This window comes from Ambystoma mexicanum, chromosome 8 (genome assembly GCF_040938575.1).
Source record: "Ambystoma mexicanum isolate Mex_15411 chromosome 8, UKY_AmexF1_1, whole genome shotgun sequence".
In the NCBI taxonomy this organism is placed as follows: Eukaryota; Metazoa; Chordata; class Amphibia; order Caudata; family Ambystomatidae; genus Ambystoma; species Ambystoma mexicanum.
Window position 1 is genome coordinate 1,088,984,165 of NC_090929.1, and position 23,840 is coordinate 1,089,008,004.

Consider the following 23,840-nt stretch of genomic DNA (forward strand, 5'->3'; position numbering starts at 1 on the left):
TGATTGCAGTGTGTGGAGGTGTGTTTCTTTAATATTCATAAAGTTGACCTATGGTCTAAAGAATGGTCAGCCGACACGTGGTTCGAACCCGGAGGTTCCTTCTCAAGGCAGATCTTCACTCGTTTGTAGCACTTGTGGCGAACGTCTGGCAACAGCCTGGAAGACCCATGAGCTCAACATTTGTACCTACGGCCACACGGCCTTCCATGATCAAATCTTCACTCCATACTCCACTTTCTACATAACCAACTTCCTTGAAAAGGAACCTTTGGGTTCGAAACACATGGTCTAAAGAATGGTCAGCTGACACGTGTCTACTTCATGAATATTAAAGAAACGCACCTCCACACACTGCATTCAGTGTTTAAATCTTTGTAGTCACAAGATCGAATGAAACTAACTTGCTGCGAGGTAACCAGGAATTTCGACATGTAGGACTGTAGTTTGCCCAATGGTGAGAGGTCGAGGCCCACTTTTACTCTTTGAGAGCCTCTTGCAAGGAAATCGAAAAACCATCCCTTGTCAGGTCGTTGGGTCCCCCTGACCCTCCAATTTGGGACTATTCTGTGCAAATGTTGGATGAGCGTTGGTATCCAAAGCTCAAACAGATCACATGGAATCAATACTGCGGCACTGTACTCGCTTTGTATCTGTAACAGTTCATCCGAGTTGTATTTCTGAGCGTCTCTGTACCCAGTCATGGGAATGGGATGGGGTTGGGACATGCCCTCCCCCTTGTGAGGCGGGACGGGGCTTTGTGGGGTCGTAGCGCAGGCCAGGTCCCAAAATACTTCTCTTCATGCAACTCAAGAATGGGGATGTGTATGAAAGCAAAGGGCATTTTGGGAACAAGCGAATGGGCACTATATTTATATATTTGAAATATGTTGGTGCTGGTGATTCAGCAAAAAACACTGAGTGAATAATTGAATTTGGGCTCTGCGCTTTTCAATGGTCACAATACTCGCCCTACCAAAAATATGCCTGTAAACTGCAAGACATATAAGCCAATTAGAACCGCTTCTAAATGCTATGTGAGGCTTTGGCTTTTTCGATACTGTGCGCACTCTGTCCCCCCCCCCCCCGCAGAGTCTTTTGATGTGCTGTCTGCTGTCGCTGAAAGCTCACCTCTGGAAACAGTAGGTTTCCTGGTCAAGGCCTGTGCCTCAGGACAGAACAGAGCCCGGCAGCGCTCCGTCTTGTTCCGGAACATTTCCTACCCTGTCTGTACCATGCGTCGGTGGAAACCCAGACAGGCAAGATCCTAGAGACTAGTGAGTATCTAAGACTGCAGTTGCTGCACAATGTATTACTGACTGATATCTCCCCTGCTCCCGTCCATCTTTGGGCCCTAGAGACTGGCTAAGTCATTTGAATGCATTTTGGCAAGCTTGGACATGGTATATATTCAATCTTGATTGGACATTACTTTATTCCTGACTGTTCTACTTCGCTGTGTGGGTTGGTACTGAACCATATTCAAACCCCTCTTGAGAGTCTAGCCTTCCCTCGGCCCACTTGATCACACAAGGCAAAGGAGGTATATCTCTTGACTGTGCTTGTTTTACCGATTATGTTGGCTCTTGGTTTGTAGAACTGTGTGGGTTGAGGGGGTGCTTTAGCCTCTGCTCATCCTTGTACTCTCCTGTAAGGCAGAGGTCAATACTTCACACTGGGATTGCCGCTGCTGATCTCTGATTTTGCGGATTTACAATGTATTCACAGCCAGCGGTCGAGGACAACTGTTTTTACTTGAGCGTGACCTCGAACCTTCAGGATTGGGCCCTACCTTTACAACGGGCATATGCTTAACATTGAGGCATGCTGCAACATCGAGCCCAGTATCCCGTTTTAGCCAATCAGAAATGGTTTCCTCTTTCCGTTCATTGCTATAAAAGACTAACTCCCATTTGAGCGTATACAAATCCTGCTGTGCCCTTGGTGTGGCGATAGCCAAACTTGGGTAACCAAAGCATCCATTTGCCAGATCCAAACTGGTAGAATGATGACCTATTGAGGATTGAAAAGACCCTCTCAAATAGTGACCTGCGCAATATTGTATTTATAATTACCTATAATCACAGAAGATGGAAGTACCTTTTTTTTCTTCTTTTTATAATATCTTTTGTCTGGCCGTTCCCCCCGCACCCCTTGTAAGAGTATCCCCTGACTGCTCAGCCATCGCTACCAGGAGGTGAGCCAGATAAAGCTAGAGAGAGACTCGGGTGCGCAGCTGTGGCTCACAGCTGTGCCCCTGACCAGCTGAGCACCCAGCTGAGAGAATCCACCCTAAATTCCATCCTGTTTCTACCACGTACACATCGCTTTTAACAATACTGCTCTTCAAAGAGATGCACTTTACGCAATAATCATCTTGCTCACGCCCTGGTAGTCCGGCTTTTAACCATTAACACAAAGTAAAATCGGTTTCTTTTTGGTGATGCTTGTTTTACTCTAGCGTGTTTGCAGAAGGGCGGGCGAGGCAGCACGAGACGAATTGTCTTCGCTTAAGGGGCCATGACCTCATCGGGTCATTCGTCATTGTGAGACGACCGCAGATCCTTGAATAAAGATTACAAGTGAAGGGCGGTGATAACCTAGGAGAGCAGAAAGCAGTGCTGGCGTTTGCCCAAGTGAAGCCTTCAACAAAGTTTTCCTGCAGTATTTTGAAAGGGCAGCCAGTGAACAGTCGGCCGAGTTGGCCATATAGTAGAATGAGTAAAGCACGTGTTGCTGAGCTTGTTGGTCGCCTATGCATTACAGCTTTGATTCAGCCTTTGACCATTCTTAGGTCCATACATTGAATACCATTGATTGCACTTTATTATTGTGGCATCGATTTGTAGCGCTGTGAAATAGTAACTGTTATAGCAAGCACTTAAGAATGACGTATTTACCTGCTTTTGCACATTGAAAGGCACTTGTCAGTCCGTCCGATACCTTATCTGACTGCTTCTCAGTTTTCCAATCCCTGTGAACAGGGATGGGAATAACGTGTGCACGAATGAGGTCTCCTTCTACCCCACCATGATGCAAAGACCATTGGCCTACATCAAGTACATTTTGACAAGTGGACACGCCCCTTGCTTCCGGCCTTAGTCCCGCCTTCCTTTTGTGGGGTTTTTGATATGAACTTTATATGCATTTTATATTTAAAAAAAATATCAACATTTTATATAGATTTGATATAAAATCTGTATTTGATATCAAGTAGGTATAATATATATCAATTTGATGTAACTGAATATACATTTTATATAAAAATGATGTAAACATGGGAGCAGCTGGCGATGGTGCTGCTTGGTCAACTATGGAGGGTAAAGTGCACTCTGAAGACTGGGACTGTGAACCTTTGCAGCGATGATGCCAGAGTGGGTTTGGCCTTTAATGTTCTAGGAAGCAGATATATATTTTAAATAGATTATAGATAACATCATGATATTATAATGTAAATGACACGGCCAGGGAATAAGTGAATATAGATGGATATAGCTTTGATATAAAATGATCGAGCTATAAACAGGTCTGGGCAGTTTCTAAGCAGAGGTGTAGACCGTGTAGGGCCTGAGCAGGCAAGGCCGGCCCAAAATCTGTAAAGGCACACTTGGCAACGCTGTGTGGGCACCTATTTTAATGTCACTGTTGTGGGCCCAAATACATTAGCTTCAGGCCCCACTTGTCAGACAATCGTGGCTATGCCTCTGGTTCTAAGGCTATGACAGTGTCATGATCTGTAGAACTTGCCCCTTCTGGACCTCCTGGTCCTTATCGCGCCGGGGCTTGTATTCCTGGTTACTCCAAACATGGCCGCAACAAGCGATTTGCCTCACACCAGCTTTCACGACGCATATGGCACGTCCTATAATTTGGCCACGCCTCCGCGGCCCCGCACGTCTCAACGCCATCAATAGGTAGTGACTCGACGTGTGTGTGCTGTTCGGCGATTCTTCTCTCAGAGATCCTGGTTCCCTTCCTCCTTCCTTCTTCCTTTCCTTCTACTCGACTCCTGGAAACTCCATTCTTAGCAACCGCTACCTACTTCCCTGGACATCCTGGAACAACGACCTTCCCGGAACTCTGAACGCGCTCTGCAGCCGGACGAGACTCGAGCGAGTCAATACAAGACCCGAACCGTCCACAAGAGGAATCCTCCCGCGGAACAGAGCAAGAAGCGATCCCAGGTGAGATGGGGGGGGAGATTTATGACAGTTTGAGACGCCACACGACCGACATCGATACTGCTATGGAGAAAGCAGTCCAGGACCTTATGCGTGGCATGCAAGAGCTCACAACTGAAGTACAGAACTTAAAGGCTGAGAATGCTGCGCTAAGGCAGCTAGTGTTATCGCGCGGCCCCGCTAACAAGGACAGTGTGTTACTTGGTGGAGAGGTGGACAAATACGATGGATCAGTAAAAACCTTACCTGGATTCCTGCTTGGTGCATTTTACCTTTAAGCCCTATTACTTTTCAACTTCAAGGGCGAAGGTGGGCTTCATTATCTCGCACCTCACAGGGAACGCATTAACCTGGGCTACGCCCTTAGTTAACTCAGGGGATGCCCTCCTGGATGATTATGATGGATTCATTCAGGCACTCAAGACTATGTTTGACTGCCCAGAACAGGTTTTTACTGCTCAAGTACGTTTACTTGATTTTCGACAGGGTACCCAGGATATGCTAACATACGTTACTAGATTCAAACAACTGGTCAAGGAAGCGGATTGGTCCTCTGAAGCAAGTTTCACTCTATTTTGCAGGGGTCTAAACGAGGACATTAAGGACGAATGAGCCCGGGTAGCTCGTCGTAGTTCCTTCCAGGCTCTTATGGATTTAGCCATACAGATAGACTTTCGAATCCAGGAAAGAAGGGCTGAAGGAAGAAAGACCAAGACACCTTTTCAAAAGAATTCCCTTGAGATCTCTGTTAAAACCGATCCAGACCCAGATCCGGAACCCATGCAAATTGGAGCCTTCCGTGAGCCTATTTCCCCTCAAGAAAGGATGAGAAGGATCCACACAGACCTGTGCATGTATTATGCCTCTGATAAACATCTTGTTAGAGAATGCCCTCTAGCCCCTCCAAGGCGTTCGGGAAACGCCAGCTCCCGATCCTATATGGAGCGAGGTGTTGGGAGAGAGATGTTTGCTCCACATCAATTCCATCCTTGAACTCTCCTGGACAAAGTAGTTTGGTGATTCTACAGGCCTTCCTTTCGCCCTCCAAAGACAAGACCTATCCCATTCTGGCCTTGGTGTACTGCGGAGCTATGGGAATTTTCATTGATCAAGACTGGGTTGTTAGTCATCAAATTCTGTACGAGACACAAAACACCATGCAGCCGGTGGAAGCAATTGACGGAAGACCCCTTTCTTCAGGACCCATAAGCCTGCAGACTAAAGAGATCCAACTTTTCAGAAATCATCATCGAGAGCGGATTACATTCGACATCATTAAGTCAGCCCATTATCCCAATAGTTTGGGTATGCCCTGGCTACAAAAACACAATCCGTATATCAATTGGACAGCAGGTTCTTTATTCCTGGGCTCGGAGTTCTGTATGTCCCACTGTCTATCCCTGGACCCTTCCTCGATAACTCCTAAAGAACCTCCAAGAGACCAAGAAACACCACTCATGGTTTCCAATATCATACAAGTTCCAGAGACCTACCAGGAGTATGCTGATGTATTTTCTACCGCCATAGTCCAAGCATTACCCCCTCACAGGCCTGAAGACTGTGCCATAGATACAGATCCCTCAGCTGTAATTTCTTTCGGCCGAATGTTCATCCTTTCCGAACCTGAAAAAAAGGCCCTTCGGGAATACCTCGACACCAATCTTGAAAACGGCACCATAAGACCCTCAATCTCCAGCGGGTGCTTCGTTGTTCTTGGTTCCCAAGAAGGACACCAAGGAACTCAGACCTTGCCTCGACTATCGAGGCTTAAACCAATGCACCCTCAAAGATCGATACCCACTGCCCCTGATTTCGGATATCCTAGAAGCTGTGAGAGGAGCCGTAATTTTCACGAAGCTGGATCTCCGGGGTGCCTACCATTTAATTCGAATCCGGGAAGGGGACGAATGGAAGACAGCCTTTAAAACGCCCTTTGGTCACTTTGAATACCTAGTCATGCCCTTTGGACTAGCCAATGCTCCTGCAGTCTTTCAGCGTTTTATGGACAGGGTGTTCTCAGATATGTTGTTCCTCTTCGTCATAGTCTATCTGGATGACATATTGATTTTTTCCAAAGATCCTTTAAAACATGAACACATAAAGGCAGTACTACAACGACTTCGTGAAAACAAACTGTTAGCCAAACCCGAAAAATGCTTGTTCCACGTTACTTCTGTTCACTAGCTAGGATTCATTCTTAGCCCAGAAGGAATTGGCATGGACCCTTCAAAGGTAAAGGCCATACTGGCTTGGCCCGCTCCCACTTCTGAGAAACAGGTGCAATCCTTCCTGGGGCTCGCCAACTTCTACCGGAAGTTTATTTCTACCTTTTCAGAGATTGTTCAGCTGATCGTAGCCCTATTGAAGAAGGACACCCCCTTCATCTGGTCTACCTCGCAAGATCGGGCATTCCAACGATTGAAGGCGGAGTTCACGCAAGCCCCCATCCTGACCCAACCTGACACTAATCACCCATTTCTAGTGGAAACGGATGCCTCTAACTACGCCATAGGGGCGGTCTTGAAACAGGAACTTGAGGATTGACTGGAACACCCCATTGCTTATCTTTCACGAACCCTGAGCCCCAGTGAGACTCACTATTCCTTCCTGGAAAAGGAACTCTTGGCCATCCGTCAAGCCTTCACTGAATGGCGACACCTACTTCTGGGTGCTAGATATCCTGTTCAGGTCCGCACAGATCATCGGAATCTCCAAATCCTACAGTCTTTGGAGTGCAGGAACAGTCGTCCGGCCCGTTGGGCCTACTTCTTTGCCCAATACCAGTTTCAAATCACTCACGTCCCTGGATCACAAAACATGATTGCTGACGCCTTATCTCGACGTCCAGACTACGCAACCACTGAGGATAAGGCCTATCCTAAGATGTTTCCCCAAACTATCTTTGTAGCTCAGGCAATCAACCTCCTGGAAGAAATCTGAGCTCAAACCCAGTCCTCTGACCTCTGGAAGGAGATTTGAAGGAAGAATCCATGGAATCTAAGAGTCAAGGAAGAATATCTATTCAAGGACAATGCACTGGTCATTCCTACGCAGAAATTACAACACAAGATAATAAACCTCTGCCATGATACCCCTCACTTCGGTCATCGTGGTATTACTAACACCCTCCGTCTTATACAAAAACAGTTTTGGTGGCCTCAAATGAAGACCAACGTACAACAGTATGTCAAGGCTTGTACTGTCTGCAGTCAAAACAAACATGATAACAAGAGACTGGCGGGTCTTCTACTGCAACCATCGCTGCCAACAAGACCATGGTAGTTTATTGCTACAGACTTCATTGTGGAGTTACCACCTTCCCGAGGGTACTCGACCATCATGGTAACCATAGACTTGTTCACCCATATGGCTCATTTTACACCTTTGTATAAGTTGCCATCCTCGTCAGAACTTGCGGGAATCTTCCTGGAACATGTCTTCCGTCTCCATGGACTTCCCTCCAAGATCATATCAGACCGAGGACCTCAATATGTCTCACAATTCTGGAAACATCTCTGTCGCATTCTAGGAATCGAACGCGCTCTCTCATCAGGTTATCACCCACAAACCAACAGAGCCACGGAACGTGTAAATCAAACTCTGGAGCAATATCTTCGTTGTTTTGCCACCAAGGTTCAGGATGACTGGTCTCTCCTCATACCCCTAGCCGAGTTTGCCTACAATTCCGATCACTCTGCACTCAAGGTCAGCCCTTTCTATTGCAGTCAAGGTTTTCACCTGTCCGTTTTACCTTCTGTTCTTCCACATCCCACTCCAGTACCTACTCTCGACTCTTGGATACAGACTCTCATCAACCTTCACAAGGAAGCCAAGGAACATTTGAAAGAGGCCCAAACGCGCACTAAGCCCTATGCGGATTCCAAGAGAAGACCAGCGCCCTCCTATTCTGTTGGTGATCAAGTCTGGTTGTCCTCGAAACTTTTACCCCGACATCTACGGCCAAACAAATTGGCTCCTCGGTACTATGGACCATTTTCCGTAAAGGAGGTCGTCAATCCTGTCTCATTCCGACTCAAGCTACCCAATTCCTGGAAGAAAATACACCTAGTTTTTCACACCTCCCTATTGAAACCTTCCACCCAATCCTCCCGAAAATCCTGCAGGCCCAGTCCTGTTGTTGTGAATGATCATCTAGAATATGAAGTGTCCCGAATATGCGATTCCAGATATAAGTGGGGTCGACTTCAATATCTGGTTGAATGGAAAGGATACCCTCCTAGCGAGAGAACCTGGGAACCAGTTTCTAACTTAAATACCCCTCAACTGCTTAGAAGATTCCATCTCATACACCCGGGCAAACCTGGTGGAACAGGACTTCGGAGGAGGCATGCTGGCATGAGCAGTAGAACTTGCCCCTTCTGGACCTCCTGGTCCTTATCGCGCCGGGGCTTGTATTCCCTGTTACTCCAAACATGGCCGCAACAAGCGATTAGCCTCACACCAGCTTTCACGACGCATATGGCTCGTCCTATAAATTGGCCAGGCCCCCGCGGCCCCGCGCGTCTCAACGCTATCAATAGGTAGTGACTCGAAGTGCGTGTGCTGTTCGGCGATTCTTCTCTCCGAGATCCTGGTTCCCTTTCTCCTTTCTTCTTCCTTTCCTTCTACTCGACTCCTGGAAACTCCATTCTTAGCGACCGCTACCTACTTCCCTGGACATCCTGGAACAACGACCTTCCCGGAACTCTGAACGCGCTCTGCAGCCGGACGAGACTCGAGCGAGTCTATACAAGACCTGATCCGTCCACAAGAGGAATCCTCCTGCGGAACAGAGCAAGAAGCGATCCCAGGTGAGACGGGGGAGATTTATGACAGACAGGGCCGTGGTGGAGGAGTTTACAACCCGGATATATACTTTTTGCGCTAGGGATGGAAAACACGAGCGCTCGTTCAGCTTTCTAGGGGCTATCGAGTGTGATATTCAGGAAACCGTGATTATGAGCAGCTACAGTTACAATGATGGGGAAAACACCCCCACTAAGCCCCAAGGGTTTCAAGGATAGTCCTATTTCTGATTGTTTTACAGTGTATGATGGGATGGAAGATGCTCAGGTTTATAGTTGGCCATCAAATCCTGAAGAGTTTTGGGACGACGGCAATGTGGTTTTGGAGCAACCATTTGCAGCCGATGTGGGCTACGAAGACAGGGACTTTGAATCTGTGGCTATGCAGGCAGTGTAAGGAAGGCATGGTATTCAATCAAGACAGACACAAGTGATCACAGTTCAAGGGTATTTATTAAACTATAAAAAGGGGTGAGATAAACGCCTAAGCTACACCTAACTTTAAGATGGGAGCAAGCTATGACCATCAAATAATAATACAGTCCTAGTGGAGTCTAGTCAATTAAAAAGGGCTGATACAAAAAAGAAATATTGCTAACCTTTACCAAAATGCTACAAAAGAGTGTGGGATAATGTTCACAATAAAATAAATAAGTGTTCCCTAAATGATAAGTCAGGATGTTATGGCCGGGGTCTCCCTTCCCCACATTTTTAGCATGGGATAAGGTGGGACTCTAGAGCACCACACACTCCTGGGCTTTTCCAGAATGTTTTTACAGTTCCTTTTCCAGTATCAGGGCCTTGTGTGCTCAGGTCTCTTCTCATGCAGTCTCTTGCTTCAGAGGGCCTGATATGACAAATAACAAAAATAAAATTTCCTTCTGGTAATCTTTACGTGGGGTGAATAGCTGTCCCCCTTGCATCCTCCTCACCCGTGCTCTGATCCTTCTCTCAATTGTCAGCCTCCCTCAATCAGGTTCAGACCAACCACTCACTGTGGATATACATCAGTCGGGTTCACACTTGTCATCACAGTGTTCGTAGGTGTTTTAACACTATATGGGATTCACTACCCTTGGTTTTCCAGCCCCAGTCAGGCTTTACATAGTTCTATCATCACTGTTTTCACCGGCATCCCTCGGTCAGATTCACATTTGTGGCAATAACAAAGCTCCTTTTTGTTTAGCTTTTCTTTTCTCCTACAATAATCACGTCTTAATGTCTTTTTAAACAGTAGCACAATGTTAAGATTAGGTCCCCCTCGTCTGGGCTTCAATTTTCCGAAGGGCGATCACGTTTTGCCGGCTCACTCTTAGGATAGGAAGCCCGCGCTTGCCGTAGGCTGACAGTTCACACAGCGTTCACCTCAGTCGGGTGCCAACGCTATTTCACAACAACAAAACTTCTGCAGTGTGTCGAGGACTTTCGATTGTACAAAGGATTTGACTTGACCCTTGTATTACCACCCTAATACTTTATACTGGCCTTCCTTAAGGCCTATTGGCACTTGAAGTTTCCTTTACTCGCAATGTTCAAAACAGTCTCTTTGTTCAGGAGAGGGGCACCAGCCAGAGACCTTCGACTGATCGCCCACATGGCGCTGGACCGCTCTGACTCTGGTACCCAGTTTGTTCATCAACGACCTTTTGTTTAACTTATCTTCTTACAGTTTGTACTGCAACCTTGAGCCTAACACAAGCCGGTTGACTATCCGTTGCTTCTGACTCCCCAGCTTTGTTGGACTTCCTCTGTTCCTTTTTGCCACTGGAGTCAAGGATGGTACCTTGATGGGACCCCACCTCACCGCCCTGGCAATCAGTGCAGGAGCATGTACCGCTGACATCTGTCGCACCACCTGCCAGCTACGATTCCCGGTCTTGCATATATTTCATCGGAGGCTTTGCGGGTCTGGGTTGAAAAGGACAAGGGCAACTCCCTCCTTGACATCCTTTCAGGTCTCGCCTCGTTTTTCCTCTGTTTGAACTGCTGTCCCGGAATGGCTGCTTCCTTGTGCGTTCATCCTTGCTCGGAGTGTGCTTGTGTGCTCTGCCTTTTATCCCTATGGGGAAGGGAAGGGTAGTCGGGCATATGTAGTTGTCAGTAATTGCCTGACTCTGCCTGACTCTTGTGTTGGGGCATGTCAGATAAATCCCTCGGGTATTAGTCCGTTGTCATTCACGTTGTGAGAAAGTGTTTGTGTCGAAAAAGGGGGGTGGGGTGGAGTTTTGAAGTATCCTACCGGGCAGAATGGGGAAATCCTACCGGGCAGAATGGAGAAAACGTATCGTAAGGAAGGGGATACCGCTTCTCACCCGTTGGTGTCCCACTTCACTCCGTGAGAACCCCTCATCCAGTGATCCTCCCACACTAGTCCACCCACAGGAACTGGATCCAATAGCGATGGCCGTGTCCTGGCCACCTGGATGACAGATCTCCGGGGACTAGTTAGTGAGACACCTTCAGGTTTCTCACAGAAGATGCAGTGATGGTTCCGTAAACTGCCCCTACCTACAGGTGGCTTGATGAAAAACAGGGTACTGTGTGTGGGGGTGAGGAGCATCAAGCTGTAGCAGAGACTATTAATATTTACTGTGCTTGCTGTTCAAAACAAATTGAAAACCCAAGGGATCACCATAACCGTCTGTGTAAGGAATGTGTCTCGCTAATGGACACCGATACAGACATTCTGGTTGTCTTTCACGCTGATATTCGGGCTACACAGGGGTTTACAGCCATAGTGGCTGGGGCGTGTCTACAACAACACTTTTACAGATGGTGCTACGGACATAAAACTGATGATCCTCAGCAGGATGCTCACGAATGTTTGAAGATATTTTATGTGGATAATTCGCTATGTAAAATATGTTACGTGTTGAGTTCTAAACGTCTTGTAGATTTGCTGTGCTTGACGCTGCCGCTGACAAAGATAAGGATTGAGTTAGGGACTGAACAATGTGTGTCTAAAACATTATGGACTATGTACTCGGCAAATAACCCTCCTTTTTTGAAAATTAAGCAGTTTAGACCCATGTGTCGTCTGAATGTTTGAAACATTGTTGAGAAAACAGTTTTCTAGTGGGAGAGGATACAGTAAATCTACTTGAATGCATAACGGAATGTCGACATGTTTGCTTGTCGAGGCAGTGATGTGCAATGTGTCTGTGCAGTAATCCCATGTATTAAGGAATCTGTGCAAAGACTAATCCTCGTGCAGCAACTGACAAACCCCAAACTATTTAATGCAATTACATTTTGAATAACAATCTGTTCATAAAATATGGTTGTGTCTATGTTTAGCGATTATGGGGGAACCTGTCTGGATCGAAGCTGTCAAATATTATGATGAAGGAGGTGTTGGTGGTTATGAAGGGGTTGTCAAGCTGTGCAGGTAAACTGCGAACCAATGGCGTGAAGGTGTCACAAGGAGTGGTCAACGCATGGCTTTAGAGGGAGGAGGCCTACATGCTGCATAAGCCGGCCCTGAAACATATTAAACAGTGAATGACCATGGTATCTGACATCGATCAACGATGGCAGGCAGGAATTTGGGATTTGAGCTGGTTTCGCGAAGACGGCAATAGTTTTCGCTATATTCTAGCTGTCATCAATTCAATGTTTTATCAAAATACGCCTATGTTTAGGCTTTAAACAAACAAGACTAGCCACAGCGTAGCAACGGCTTTTAAACTCCTATTAAACAATGGCAGAGTCCCCGCTAAACGGATGCTTTTGAAGAGTTTTTAAATAAACCGCTCCAAGGTCTTCTAAAGCAACACGGGTTGCATCACTTTGTAACACACTCCGAAGTTAAAACCTCTGTTGTAGAATGTTTTATGCGCACCTTTAAAACATGGCTCTGGCCAATCTTCACGGCTAAAAATACCCGTAGATCTGTGGAGGTGTTACCCCTGTTTATAAATGTGTTTAAGAACACGCATCATAGATCTATTGAAACCACCCCAACTGGTGTAAACGCAACAGAATTCCCTGGAGGTCTGTAAAAAGCCATACATCAAAAGACTTTTAAAAAAGGCAACACTTATGCCCCTTTAAAAAGGGGAATCGTGTACGGATCTCAAAACACAAGGCCATCATTACAAAGGGATATGAGCAGTATTCTTCTTGTCCTCATCTTCCACAAGACCCATAACTTCAATAATGCCATCCAAGCATGCATCCAACTCAGCCTTATGGGACTAAGGTTGTACAATTCGGTGATGTCAAAATGCAACAGCAGCTGCAGAGAGTGTGCAAGCAAAGGCTTACATGAATTCATGGTGGCAACAGAATGGCTGGTGTCTGAGCTTCCATCAGGAGATCTGAAGGATACCCCATAGTAACTGCTAATAAAGATATTCTATATAGCGCTGGATGAGAGATTCTTTCTGCTTTTAAGTGATTCAATTATACTGCTATAATACATGGCAGCTTGCAATACCTGTATAAAAGCCTGGAAATAATTCTTATTACCGGCTAGTTTTGACATCACAACTGACCTAAATAAGTCATTACATCTTGGTTGTGACATCATGCCTACTGCTTGAGCCAGCAGAGCAAACTCCAGTTGTCACTGCAGCACTCAATTAAAGCCGTGAAAAGCTTTTCAAATTCCTTGCTTGCAGAATAGTTTTCGGTGTCACTTTACAACCATTAATTGACAATGACCGGTTTATGGTAGAATGTTTAATTTGTCCACTGCTGGAGATTAACCTGTGAGCAAGAAACTGCATGTTATTACTTATTTTAAAGCACAGAATATTTTTCTGGCACACATTGGGTGCTCAATTTCTGCTTTTTTAAATCCAAACCGATTCTATATTTATTATATGGATCAGCAAATAAAACAGTTTAGATTATGCAAGGTACGAGGTATTAAAGGAAATTACAGTGTGTGGTCTCTAAGGTATCCAGAGTAAGATGCAGTAATAGGTTTCAAGATGATTTATAACTTTTATTTTCAAAATAACAAGAGGGTTGGGGAAAATCCCATCGATTCCCTAGTCCTAAAATGGGTTCCCCTACCTCAACAAAATTAAGGAACGTCTTTGTCAGGGTGTTATACAAAAGAATGCCCTCTGGCCCGTGTGCAAAAACCCTAATATGACCCTTGCACACTAAACTTAATATAATGTGGACACAGGGATTTCTATAGACTATGGATTTGTAGTCTTCTTTCAGAGTTCCAAAAATATAAAGTTTTTAAGGTGCAGAAAAGAAAGAAATAAGGTTCCACTAGGAAAAGGGATCCTCCCATCCCTTATGTTTCTTCTAATCCTTCTGTCTCAATTCAGTGCCTCCAGATAAAGTTCCACTAAAGTTTCACTATTCAACAAAAGTGTGGCTCTTTCCCTGTGTTTCTCTTCCCTATTTAAGGCTTTGCTTTACAAGATCAATGAGAACAACTTCACCCTTGAGCATCTCTATCTTTCTTTAGGCTTTTATGCTTTTTAAGGAAACATTCCTCTTTTCCCATGTATTCCTTCAATGCTTTACTTGAAGTATTCACAATCTTAAATGATATGAATCGTTCCATGAGTTTCCTTTACACATATGATTCTCTTTACTTCACAATTTCAAGGGGGTTGGCCTTCCCTTGCATCTCCATTTTTAAATTCACCATTCCCTTTCATTATTCCAGTTCAACTTACTCAGTATTTTCCACTTGCTTTCTGGGGGTATCGCTCTGCCCTTCACCAGTGATTGCTCCTCTCTATGTCCCTGGTATACTTTTCTGCCAGGGTATTTTACTCCTTTCTAACTGGTTCCACAAAGTGGTATAATTCTTTTTTATGTATTGGTTTGACACGTTTCTACTTCAGGTTCACGCCTGGTTTATTCTCCTGCCAGGGTGTCATACTGTTTCACAAAGTCCCAAAAAAAGGTCTGGGAGCCCCTGTCCGAGAAAAAACCTGGCAAAATAACCTGTTCTCTGTGAAGGTGCCCACTCGGGAGGGCCTGCAACCATGTTTTAGCTCACTGTACATTTCATAGAGAAGTAACCATTGCATATCAGTCAGGTCCCACCCACTTTGGCAGTCCAGCACCGAAATGCTAGGCAATTCTCCACTGAATAAGAGTACCAACAGCAACCCCAGACATGTGTTTCGGCGTAGTTGGGCCTCATCAGTGAGGCGAAGTTGTTCCTCTCTAAGACCGGCATCGGAACAAGTCACTGACGGAGCCAGCCTCTCCCGCTCTCTTCGTTCTGGTGTTCTCACAGCGGTGTCAACATTAAACTTCCCGGCATGGTGTAACATTTTTCAAAGACTAGAATGTGGTGTTGGCTTACTGCTTCTGGTCATCTTCATTACTTCATTCCTCTTCCTCGTCTCAGTACTGAAAAGGAGGCAGGGCAAATAAGGTGTTTGACCGTTGTAAGGTAGGATCTCTTCATTTATACCACAATAAGCCATGTATGTATATTGCAGAGGCATATATGTGTCATTGGGAATTGTGACTGCAAGACTATTTTGACTTGGCATTCTTCTGTCCGTCTAGAGTTAGTCTTCCCCTACGTGGTCCTCCCGCAGACAGCCATCTCATGGTCAATTGGGTAGCATCTGCCTTTCCATGGCCACATAAGGGAAACTTCCCTCCAAAGAATCAGTGATATTACTAGATTTGTAACAGGTCATGTATTAGTATGAATATAATACCCCCTACCACACATAAAAAGATTTTGCTAGTCGCCTCGGAGTTCTGTGACCTTCTAAAGGAACGCTGCCTTTGGCAATGTTCCTCAACTCCTCAGCGACTTGCCATATCCTTGAAAGGTATGGTAAGGGGTACTTTATCCCATACATTAGAACCCATATTAATGGTACAGAAGAAAGAAGGTGCCTGTTCCCATGCCAGAGACAAGCACTTGGCCTCTTAGCTATATGGTCCAGACAACATTTGAACCTGGAAAAATATCAACGGTCATACTTTTTTTTAATGAATGTAAAACCATATACTTTGTATTTGCCTTTTCCTTAATCATGAATCATCTCTTTAGACCCGTGGGCAAGAGCGTGACACGTGCTAGCATTTAGTCATGTCAACGCAAACTGTTCTTTTTCGCACAGTGTAATGGATATATATCTGAATAATAAAATGTTCTCACTAGGAGGCTCCCAGTAAAATACACAACCGGCCATGGGCAGCATAAGCATAAACAATGGAGGGCGCAGCAGCATAATTCATGACCTTCTGGCAAATTGCAATATCCTTAACGCTTGGTTTTCGGTGGGTGGGGGAGCAACAGCGACAACGGACACAGAACTGTTGCTTAAAGTTATGGGCACAATATGAACCCAACACAGTCTCCTTGCTTGAAAACGAGGAGATTTACTAAGCTCTTGGGTGAGAGCAAAAATCACATGGCATTTTACAAACATATGGTGGTAAATGATGACGGACAACATGTGCAATGCGTTCCCTCATTGTAAATAAATTGCATGACACAATGACCATTCTGCCTGACTGAATTCACGTTTATCACGTGTGGCAAATAAAAAGACCATGGCCCTCATTACGAGTTTGGAGGTAGCCATGCCGTTTTTAGCGGCATGGCTACCTCCAAACTCTGGTCCGGGTCCCGCAAAAGGGGACTTACCGGGCTATTCTGACCTTGGAGGGCCTGTTAATTCCCTTTCGCGGGACCCGGACCTGGACCATCCCCATTTGAGCCCCCATAGGGCTCAATGGGTGAGGGGCCCATGTTAGCATCCTGGTCTGCTAGCGGGTCCCGCTCTGCACGTCTGGTCTGACCAGGCGTGCAGAGCGGGGCCCGCTGCAGACCTCGTAATGTGGCAGCCGGGAGTGAACGGTGTCGGTCCCTTACCGGCACCGTTCATTCCGTGGCCGCCTTCCTCATAATGAGGCCCCATGTCCTATGCCCGCAGTCTACCCTTGTTGGCTCCGTTCTGGACTAAGGTTACTACATTGACTCCATGTTGACATGGTTACTATGCCGAGCTAATAGATTTTAATTCATCAGTTGGGAGTTTTAGTATTGGGTCACGTCAGTTGAATAAAATGGATTAAAGTAAATGTAAAGCCTAGAACTGAATATGGTGACTTCAGTGACCCGGAGTCCTCGGTCAGCCGTATTCTTGACCCCAATGTAAATTCTCGCAGACGTACTGGTAGTATTGCTGTGAGGTATCTGCAGCATGTGGTAACTGATTTATTTAACCAAGAGCAGACATGTGCCAATTTGAATCATTTTTGCTTGCCATGTGAGGAGAACACTGACACATCACAAAAGAAACACTGAAAAAAGGAAGCCTGATAGCCGAAACAGGGCCGCCCAACGAAAGAAGGCATTCTACTGCAAATCGTAACAGAATAAGAACTCGACAGATCAACACAACCTTGCACAAAGGACTCGGACGACTTCCCACTAACCCACCTAGAAAACTCTCTAAAAGTCTGCATACTCTTCCTCAAACACTGAACAACTCACACACCTACCTTCATTCCAGAGAAAAAACACACTGCAAACTAGACACTCAAACACCCAACACGAAACTATACCATTTACACACAAATCACCCATACACACTGATGCACCAAAAACCACATAGGGTCTACCAACTAAAAACAAACCAGCACACAGTGACAGTTTTTCCGAACTGAAGCTACCAACCGCACACCAAAGCTCTACTGCGCTTTTCCCTATCAATCCCACTAACTAAGCCCTCCCATTCCCCTTGCTTTTCAGATCCGCCAGAGCGCCTATACACCATCAAAATGGCATTGGTGCACGGTTTAAATAACATAACATAAAAGAACACACTGATGCATTGTGGGTTTTGCATTTAAAACTAATGCAGCAAACGTCAGTGGGTAGCATTCATTCAAAGCTTTTCCAGTCCATGCTTTATTGCGTTTTTATGAATGATCAGAATTCTTGTACAATTGGATTAGTTGATTTGAACCAAGACTACAACTACCAGGATGCATTACAATGTTAACTAACGTTTTTTAGTATGTGCGCATTGTGCATTGAAATCGCTTGGTAAACCCAACCTTTAGTCAATAGTTGTGGGTGCTGTTGTACTGCTTAGACAACACTAGCCTTTCTTTGGGTGTATGTTAATTAGTTATAGTTGAGAAAGTCCTGGTTTTTACCATTGCATGGTGACTTTTTTTCCCCACTGTATTTATGGGACTACAAATCCCAGGTTGCAATAGGGGAAACCAGAACTGGCTCAAGGTGTCACGCGTGACACAGAACAACTTGGCAGTTGTGCTGGATACCAGGAATGGGTTACTCGCTCCATTTACTTAAACAAAACCAAAGCAATGTCTAAACCCGAGTAGGCGGCCCCAGTCTTTAAACCACTTTTAAAGCTTCACAAATAAAGAGTGTAGTAAAAGGAATGCTTTATTTGCAGTACAATTAAATGGCCTGATTACCAAATGTAAAGAAGGCACTTGTATAAATGAAAGCTCTACACAAGGCCACACGGGGTCATAGGTTAACTTGATACCGGAAAACTAGATTTTAGGCGATCAGGCCTGGCACAAGACACGTGCGAGTAGCAAGACTCCTTTCTCTCCCTTCTGCTCCCTGGAATTCCGGAAGTACTTTGCAAGGCTCTCGTAAGATCAAGTTTCTCGAACCGGATCTGAAAAATCCCCAACCCGTCGTTGCAAAATCAGATATAAAGGCAGGTGTTCTCCGGATGGCCTAGTGTGCATAGTTCCAGGCTTCATTCAGTAGACTGTCCTCAGAACGTCACATGTGTTCTGGACAGCTGTGATGGGCTCTTGGGTTCGCTTACCATGAGCCTGTCATATCAAGCTGTCCCACCTGTCGATGGCCTTTCACCCTCCCGGATTTATGTGTCAGGCTCTCCTCCTCCTTGTCTCTTGAGGCTCTAGTTGCGTCAGTGGGTAAATCGGGGCATAATGAGCTCAGGGTTCTGAGGAAAGTGTTGCCCTTTCTCTCCTCTAGGCTTCATGCTCCTGCAGTGGCTTTGCTTGTGCTTGGCACCATCGGCTACGGTAATTCTCTTTACTTGGCTCAGCCACTCTTGTGCCGTCTCCAGTTTCTGCAAAATGCTGCAGCTGGGCCGGTAACCCGTACCCCTTTTCACAACCAAATATCCCTGGTTCTGCACTGGCTTCCTGTTGCTCAGAGAGAGCAGTTTAAGGCCATGTATATAGTACATCAGGCTTTCTACAGCTCTGGGCCAGAATATTTATAGCTTTAAATTCTACCCATATGTGCCTTACCACTCCCTGCGGTCTCGTCTCAGGACTCCTTTGTTATCCAAGTTGCTCAGTCCCGGCTCATACGGGCGGGTGGTTGTGCCTTCTCCGTGGTTGTGGCTACGCATTGGAATACTCTCCCTTTAATGCTATGTGCCACCAAGGATCATCTTTCTTTTCGTCTTCTGTTGAAGACTCTTTTATTTAATTGATCCCTCTTTGCCTAACTTGCTGGCAGTTATTGCAGCGCCATGAGACCCTTGGGTGTACGATGCGCTATATAAGTGCCATTAAGATAAGAAGAGTGTGCAAGTGTGCTCTATGGATGATTTATAGAGGTCATGCATATCTCGCAGATGGATAGATCTCCTTCTCCAAACTTGTAAAGCGTGGGAATGTTGGGCAAGGCATGGCAGTCCCATTAGTGAGGGTGTCTGAGACCATCTCGTGCATGGAGCCCCTGCTCTATAAGACCCCGAATTCACCCACTGTGAATGCCACCCCTCATCCTCTTCCTCCACTATCTCCGTCCTTCAGCAAGGCCTTGGCATTGCCTACCACACACACAAATCAGGGAAACTGACAATGAGTGGAAAATTCATGAAACAAACCTTGGCCTACCAGGGTGGGTGGGGGGCGGTGGGGGCATTTGAGCCCCCATTAAACAGAAGCAAATCATTTCCTGATGGAATCTGCACAGTTTGTTCTCTACCATGTTCTAGCTAAAACACATTAGATGTATGTTTAGGTTTTCAGCTCAAGAAATGTCTGGTCTTGTATTAGTCCATAAACTGTAGTGTTGGTTGGGAGAGTGTGACCTGTCTAGATAAGCTTCTTTTTACAAAACAACCTTTTTCAATGTTCTCTCATTTCTCCCCCAGGTCTGGTGGCTGCATGTGCTGTCTCCGTCCTTTGTAGCTTTATGAAGATATACCTGCTCATCATGTGCCTCAGGTGAGTACCTGCTCATCATGGACTTTGGTTAGTAGTCGTTGTGGGTCCCGGGTGGATCACACCATCAGAGGTGCTTGTTAGTACCCACTCATCAAGGGCCTCAGGAAAATAGGAAGTGCACCTGTGAAATCACTGGGTATACTCGCAGCACTAATCCTATTAAGTGCCCACATGGCCGGGTGCCGGCCTCACAGCCCTCTTAACACTGAGGGCAGCATAGAGGTGGTGTGGGAGCTGTGAGTCGAGTGTGGAGATGCAGGTGTGCAGATTAGTGTTGTGTTGCAGTGAGGAGGAAGCAAAAGAGTGATGTGAGAATGAAGCAAAGGGGTTTGCAAGGGGAGAAAGGAGTAGGAGGAAGAGAGGATGGAGATAGTAGCAGAAAAGGTGAGAAGGAGGAATGGGAGAGGAGAGGAGGAACAAAAACACCAGAGGAGGAATCGAAGAAAAAGTGGTGAGAAAGTGGGCAAACGTGAAGGAATAAGATCAGAGTGTATGAGGAGGAGGAAGGCCAAATGAACCAAGAAGTGGAGGAAACAGAAAGTGAGCCAATGGATCAACAGAGTAGGTGAAGATGAACCTTAAAAAAAAAAAGAGCGTGAGGAATGAAAGGAGAAGAAAGGGTAGGGGGGAAGGGTGTACAGCAAGTCCAGTAGGGTAATGAAGACTGTAGCCAAGAGAGTGAGAAAGATGGCAGAGGGTGAAACCATCACAACTTGCATGGCCAGAACATTCCAGAGGTGTGGGGTGGGGGGGGCAGAGTAAAGGCTTGAGCAAAAGGCAACACCTAGGCAGACTCAGTAAATGAAGTTGGTATCATCACAAGGAGGATAACCGAGAAAATACCTTGTGGCCCAACCAGTAATACTTTGCCATACCATGACCCACTGAAATACCTGGTGGAACTCCTGGTAGGAGAGTCAAGGAAAAACAACATACAACCTTAAGGACATCAGCCACAGCCAAGAAAGGCACAGACACAAAAGCTCAGGACAGTATAAAACCCAGAGACTCTGAGTGACTGTTTACCACCAAGAAGGCAGCTTTGACGAAGGGGGCAGGAGAGGTAGAGGGAAGCAATGAGAAGCATGGTCCTGAGGAAAGAGTCTTGCTGATTCTAGTCCTAAACCCATCCCACAGAATGGCTAATCCCCCCTCACCAACGCGAGAAGGGGGTTTAGATTCTTTTAAAGACAACAAGGCGAGTATTATGCATTACAATCTTTACTTCTGAACCACAGCAGCAAAGAAAACCTTTACAAACAAAAAAGTTTGAATAACAGAAATAGAGTTCACAGTCAATGTAAGGGGGGGGACTCCCCAATCCAACATGGAGGACAGGTCATGCCCTGCAGATGACCAATGAGAAGGGACCTTCATCTATATATGTCCTTTACTCTAATCTCCACTCCTTTTTCTGCGGCTGTCTTGCATCAGACTCCCACTGCAAACACCAGATAATATATTGCTGAGACAGGTTCCAACGAAGCTCAGGGATCACGCACTCTCTGCATCCTGTAACTGTGATGAAACGTTCGTGAACAGAACATCTCACCCCGAAGTTAAGAACAAGAAACATGAGATAATACTCGCCTCCTTGTCTTCAATAGAATCTAAACCCCCTTCTCACGTTAGTGAGTGGGATTAGCCATTCTATGTCAAGACAGGAGGCTTCATATTATGCAAGTTTAAAGCCCTTGCATCACGTTAACCCCAACATGATCAATACACTTGTGATCAAATAAAATGTTTTGAATGATTATTCTCTTGACCAATCAGCTGCTTTGAGAATTTTGCCCCAGGCAACCCCCAGGGGAAACGTCCTAAATGCATAGCACTTTAACTGAAACCAAAGAAGGAAATATCAACTTCTGCCTTCCACAAACATACTTAATCTGTCTGGCTAAAGGGGCAGGGGATCCCGAATGGGGTTCCCATAGGAATAGCAGCTGAGAGGTACTAGGAGGCTAAGAGCCTCTCCTTCAACTGAAAACATTTTAAACACTCAATAATAGATAACTTAAAATCTTCTGGAAAACCTGGATAAGAAATGGAGGAAACCAAACACTTACACCTCCTGGAAATAAAGAAAGTGACCCCCTGGGGAGTGAACATTTATTGCCCATATCCAATGCTCTGATACCAGAAAAATGGCTTAACAGAGAGAAAACCCAACATGTATAACTTGGAAAAACAGTTGTAGCAAAGACAAACCATTTATTTAAAAAAGGACAAAAAACTGACAAATCCAATACGATATAAACATCCCATAGAAGAACAAATACCTAGCTTTAGGTGGGACCCTAATGCGAATGGACTTGAAGGCCCCGCACACCAAGGAGTGCCTATCCACTGTCTCACCCTTAACGACAACATGTCCCTCTGAGATAGTGGCAGTTAAATGCATTCATCTACATGTAAATGGTGCCCTTTTTTAATAACTCCACCAGAAGTTAACTATCTCTACTGTAAGGGAAGAAACTGAACCGAAAGGTCGAGTCATACAGCGACTAACCCAGCGGTTGCAAGCTGAAGGGTAACCTGGCTTATTAGAGGCTGCCACGAAGTCCTTGATGACACAGATGGAGTCCCACGAAGCACCAGGAAGAGATGAAATGTTCTAATTAATAAGAGAGAGGAGTCCTTGAAGGACCAGCTCGTAAGAAAAACCTGTCGGGACGGAGAGAGGACACAGGTGGAGAGGGACGAGACTAGAAATATCCACCGCCACTTCCAGTAGGGCTGGGAACCACCCCCAGGAAGGCCAACCCTAGCGTTGCTCTTGCTATCATGGCAAAGGAGAAAAACAATTACGAAAAAAGGGACCCGACCAATCCTGGAGTAAAGTATCGGAAGGCAGTGCACTGGGATCTGGACTCTAACTGTACAGCCGGGGAACTTGGCATATAAGTCACGAGGCAAAGAGAAATCACTTAATCGGACCCCAAAAATACAAGAGCTTGGCAAAGAGAGCCCTGTCTAACATCTGCTGACATCTGATTCCGGAAAGACATTCAGAGAGGGGATGGAAAATGTGCCCTGCCATTATAGGCATCCATGAGCCTGAGCCACTAAAGGAGCTCCAACCTGACCTCGGGGAACAGAACCCTAACTGCGAGGAAGACAGATTCTTGCAAAGATGTTTGGTCTTGAGGTGTTATAACGCCTGTAAAGGAGAGGGGAAAGAAAACTTGAATGGAACTGACCACATCCCCACAACCCAGGCTAGCTGTCTGAGGGGAACTCTCCCTTTCAAGGGGAGAAGATGGGTTACTTCCTTACATAGGAGAGCCTGCCGTCCGCAAGGATAAAGATGCCAAGCTTGAATCCCTTATATTTATAACAAAAACAAACCCATGATTGTAGAAGGGACACCGCTAATTGCACATGATTCTAAAGAGACTGAGAACTGCAAGCTAAAACAAGTATAACGTCAAAGAAATATTATCCAAAACCCCTTGGACCTGAGGTGAGCCATCATCAGCTTCATTAACTTGGTGAAGCACCAAGGGGCTGATGAAAAGGTCAAACCGAAGGCAGGGACAAGGGCGAGCCCCGCAGTGGAACTGAAGAAAAACTCCTGATGAGGAGGAAAAACAGGAACCACCCGGTACTCATCCTTGAGGTCTAACTTGATCATACAATACGGCGGGAGAAGGGAGTCAATAAGTAGATTAATCCTTTCCGTTTTGGAGTGATGATA

At 45.7% G+C, this 23,840-nt stretch overlaps 1 protein-coding gene across 1 annotated transcript in view; it reads left to right on the forward strand.

The window, feature by feature from the left end:
* The window catches only part of TMEM82 (transmembrane protein 82), a 197,830-nt gene that overhangs the window by 57,749 nt on the left and 116,241 nt on the right, over window positions 1–23,840 (forward strand). The window contains exon 2 of the mRNA XM_069611086.1: window positions 20,068–20,140. Within this exon, the coding sequence (XP_069467187.1) occupies window positions 20,068–20,140 (73 nt within the window). The remainder of the gene's footprint in view (window positions 1–20,067; window positions 20,141–23,840) is intronic.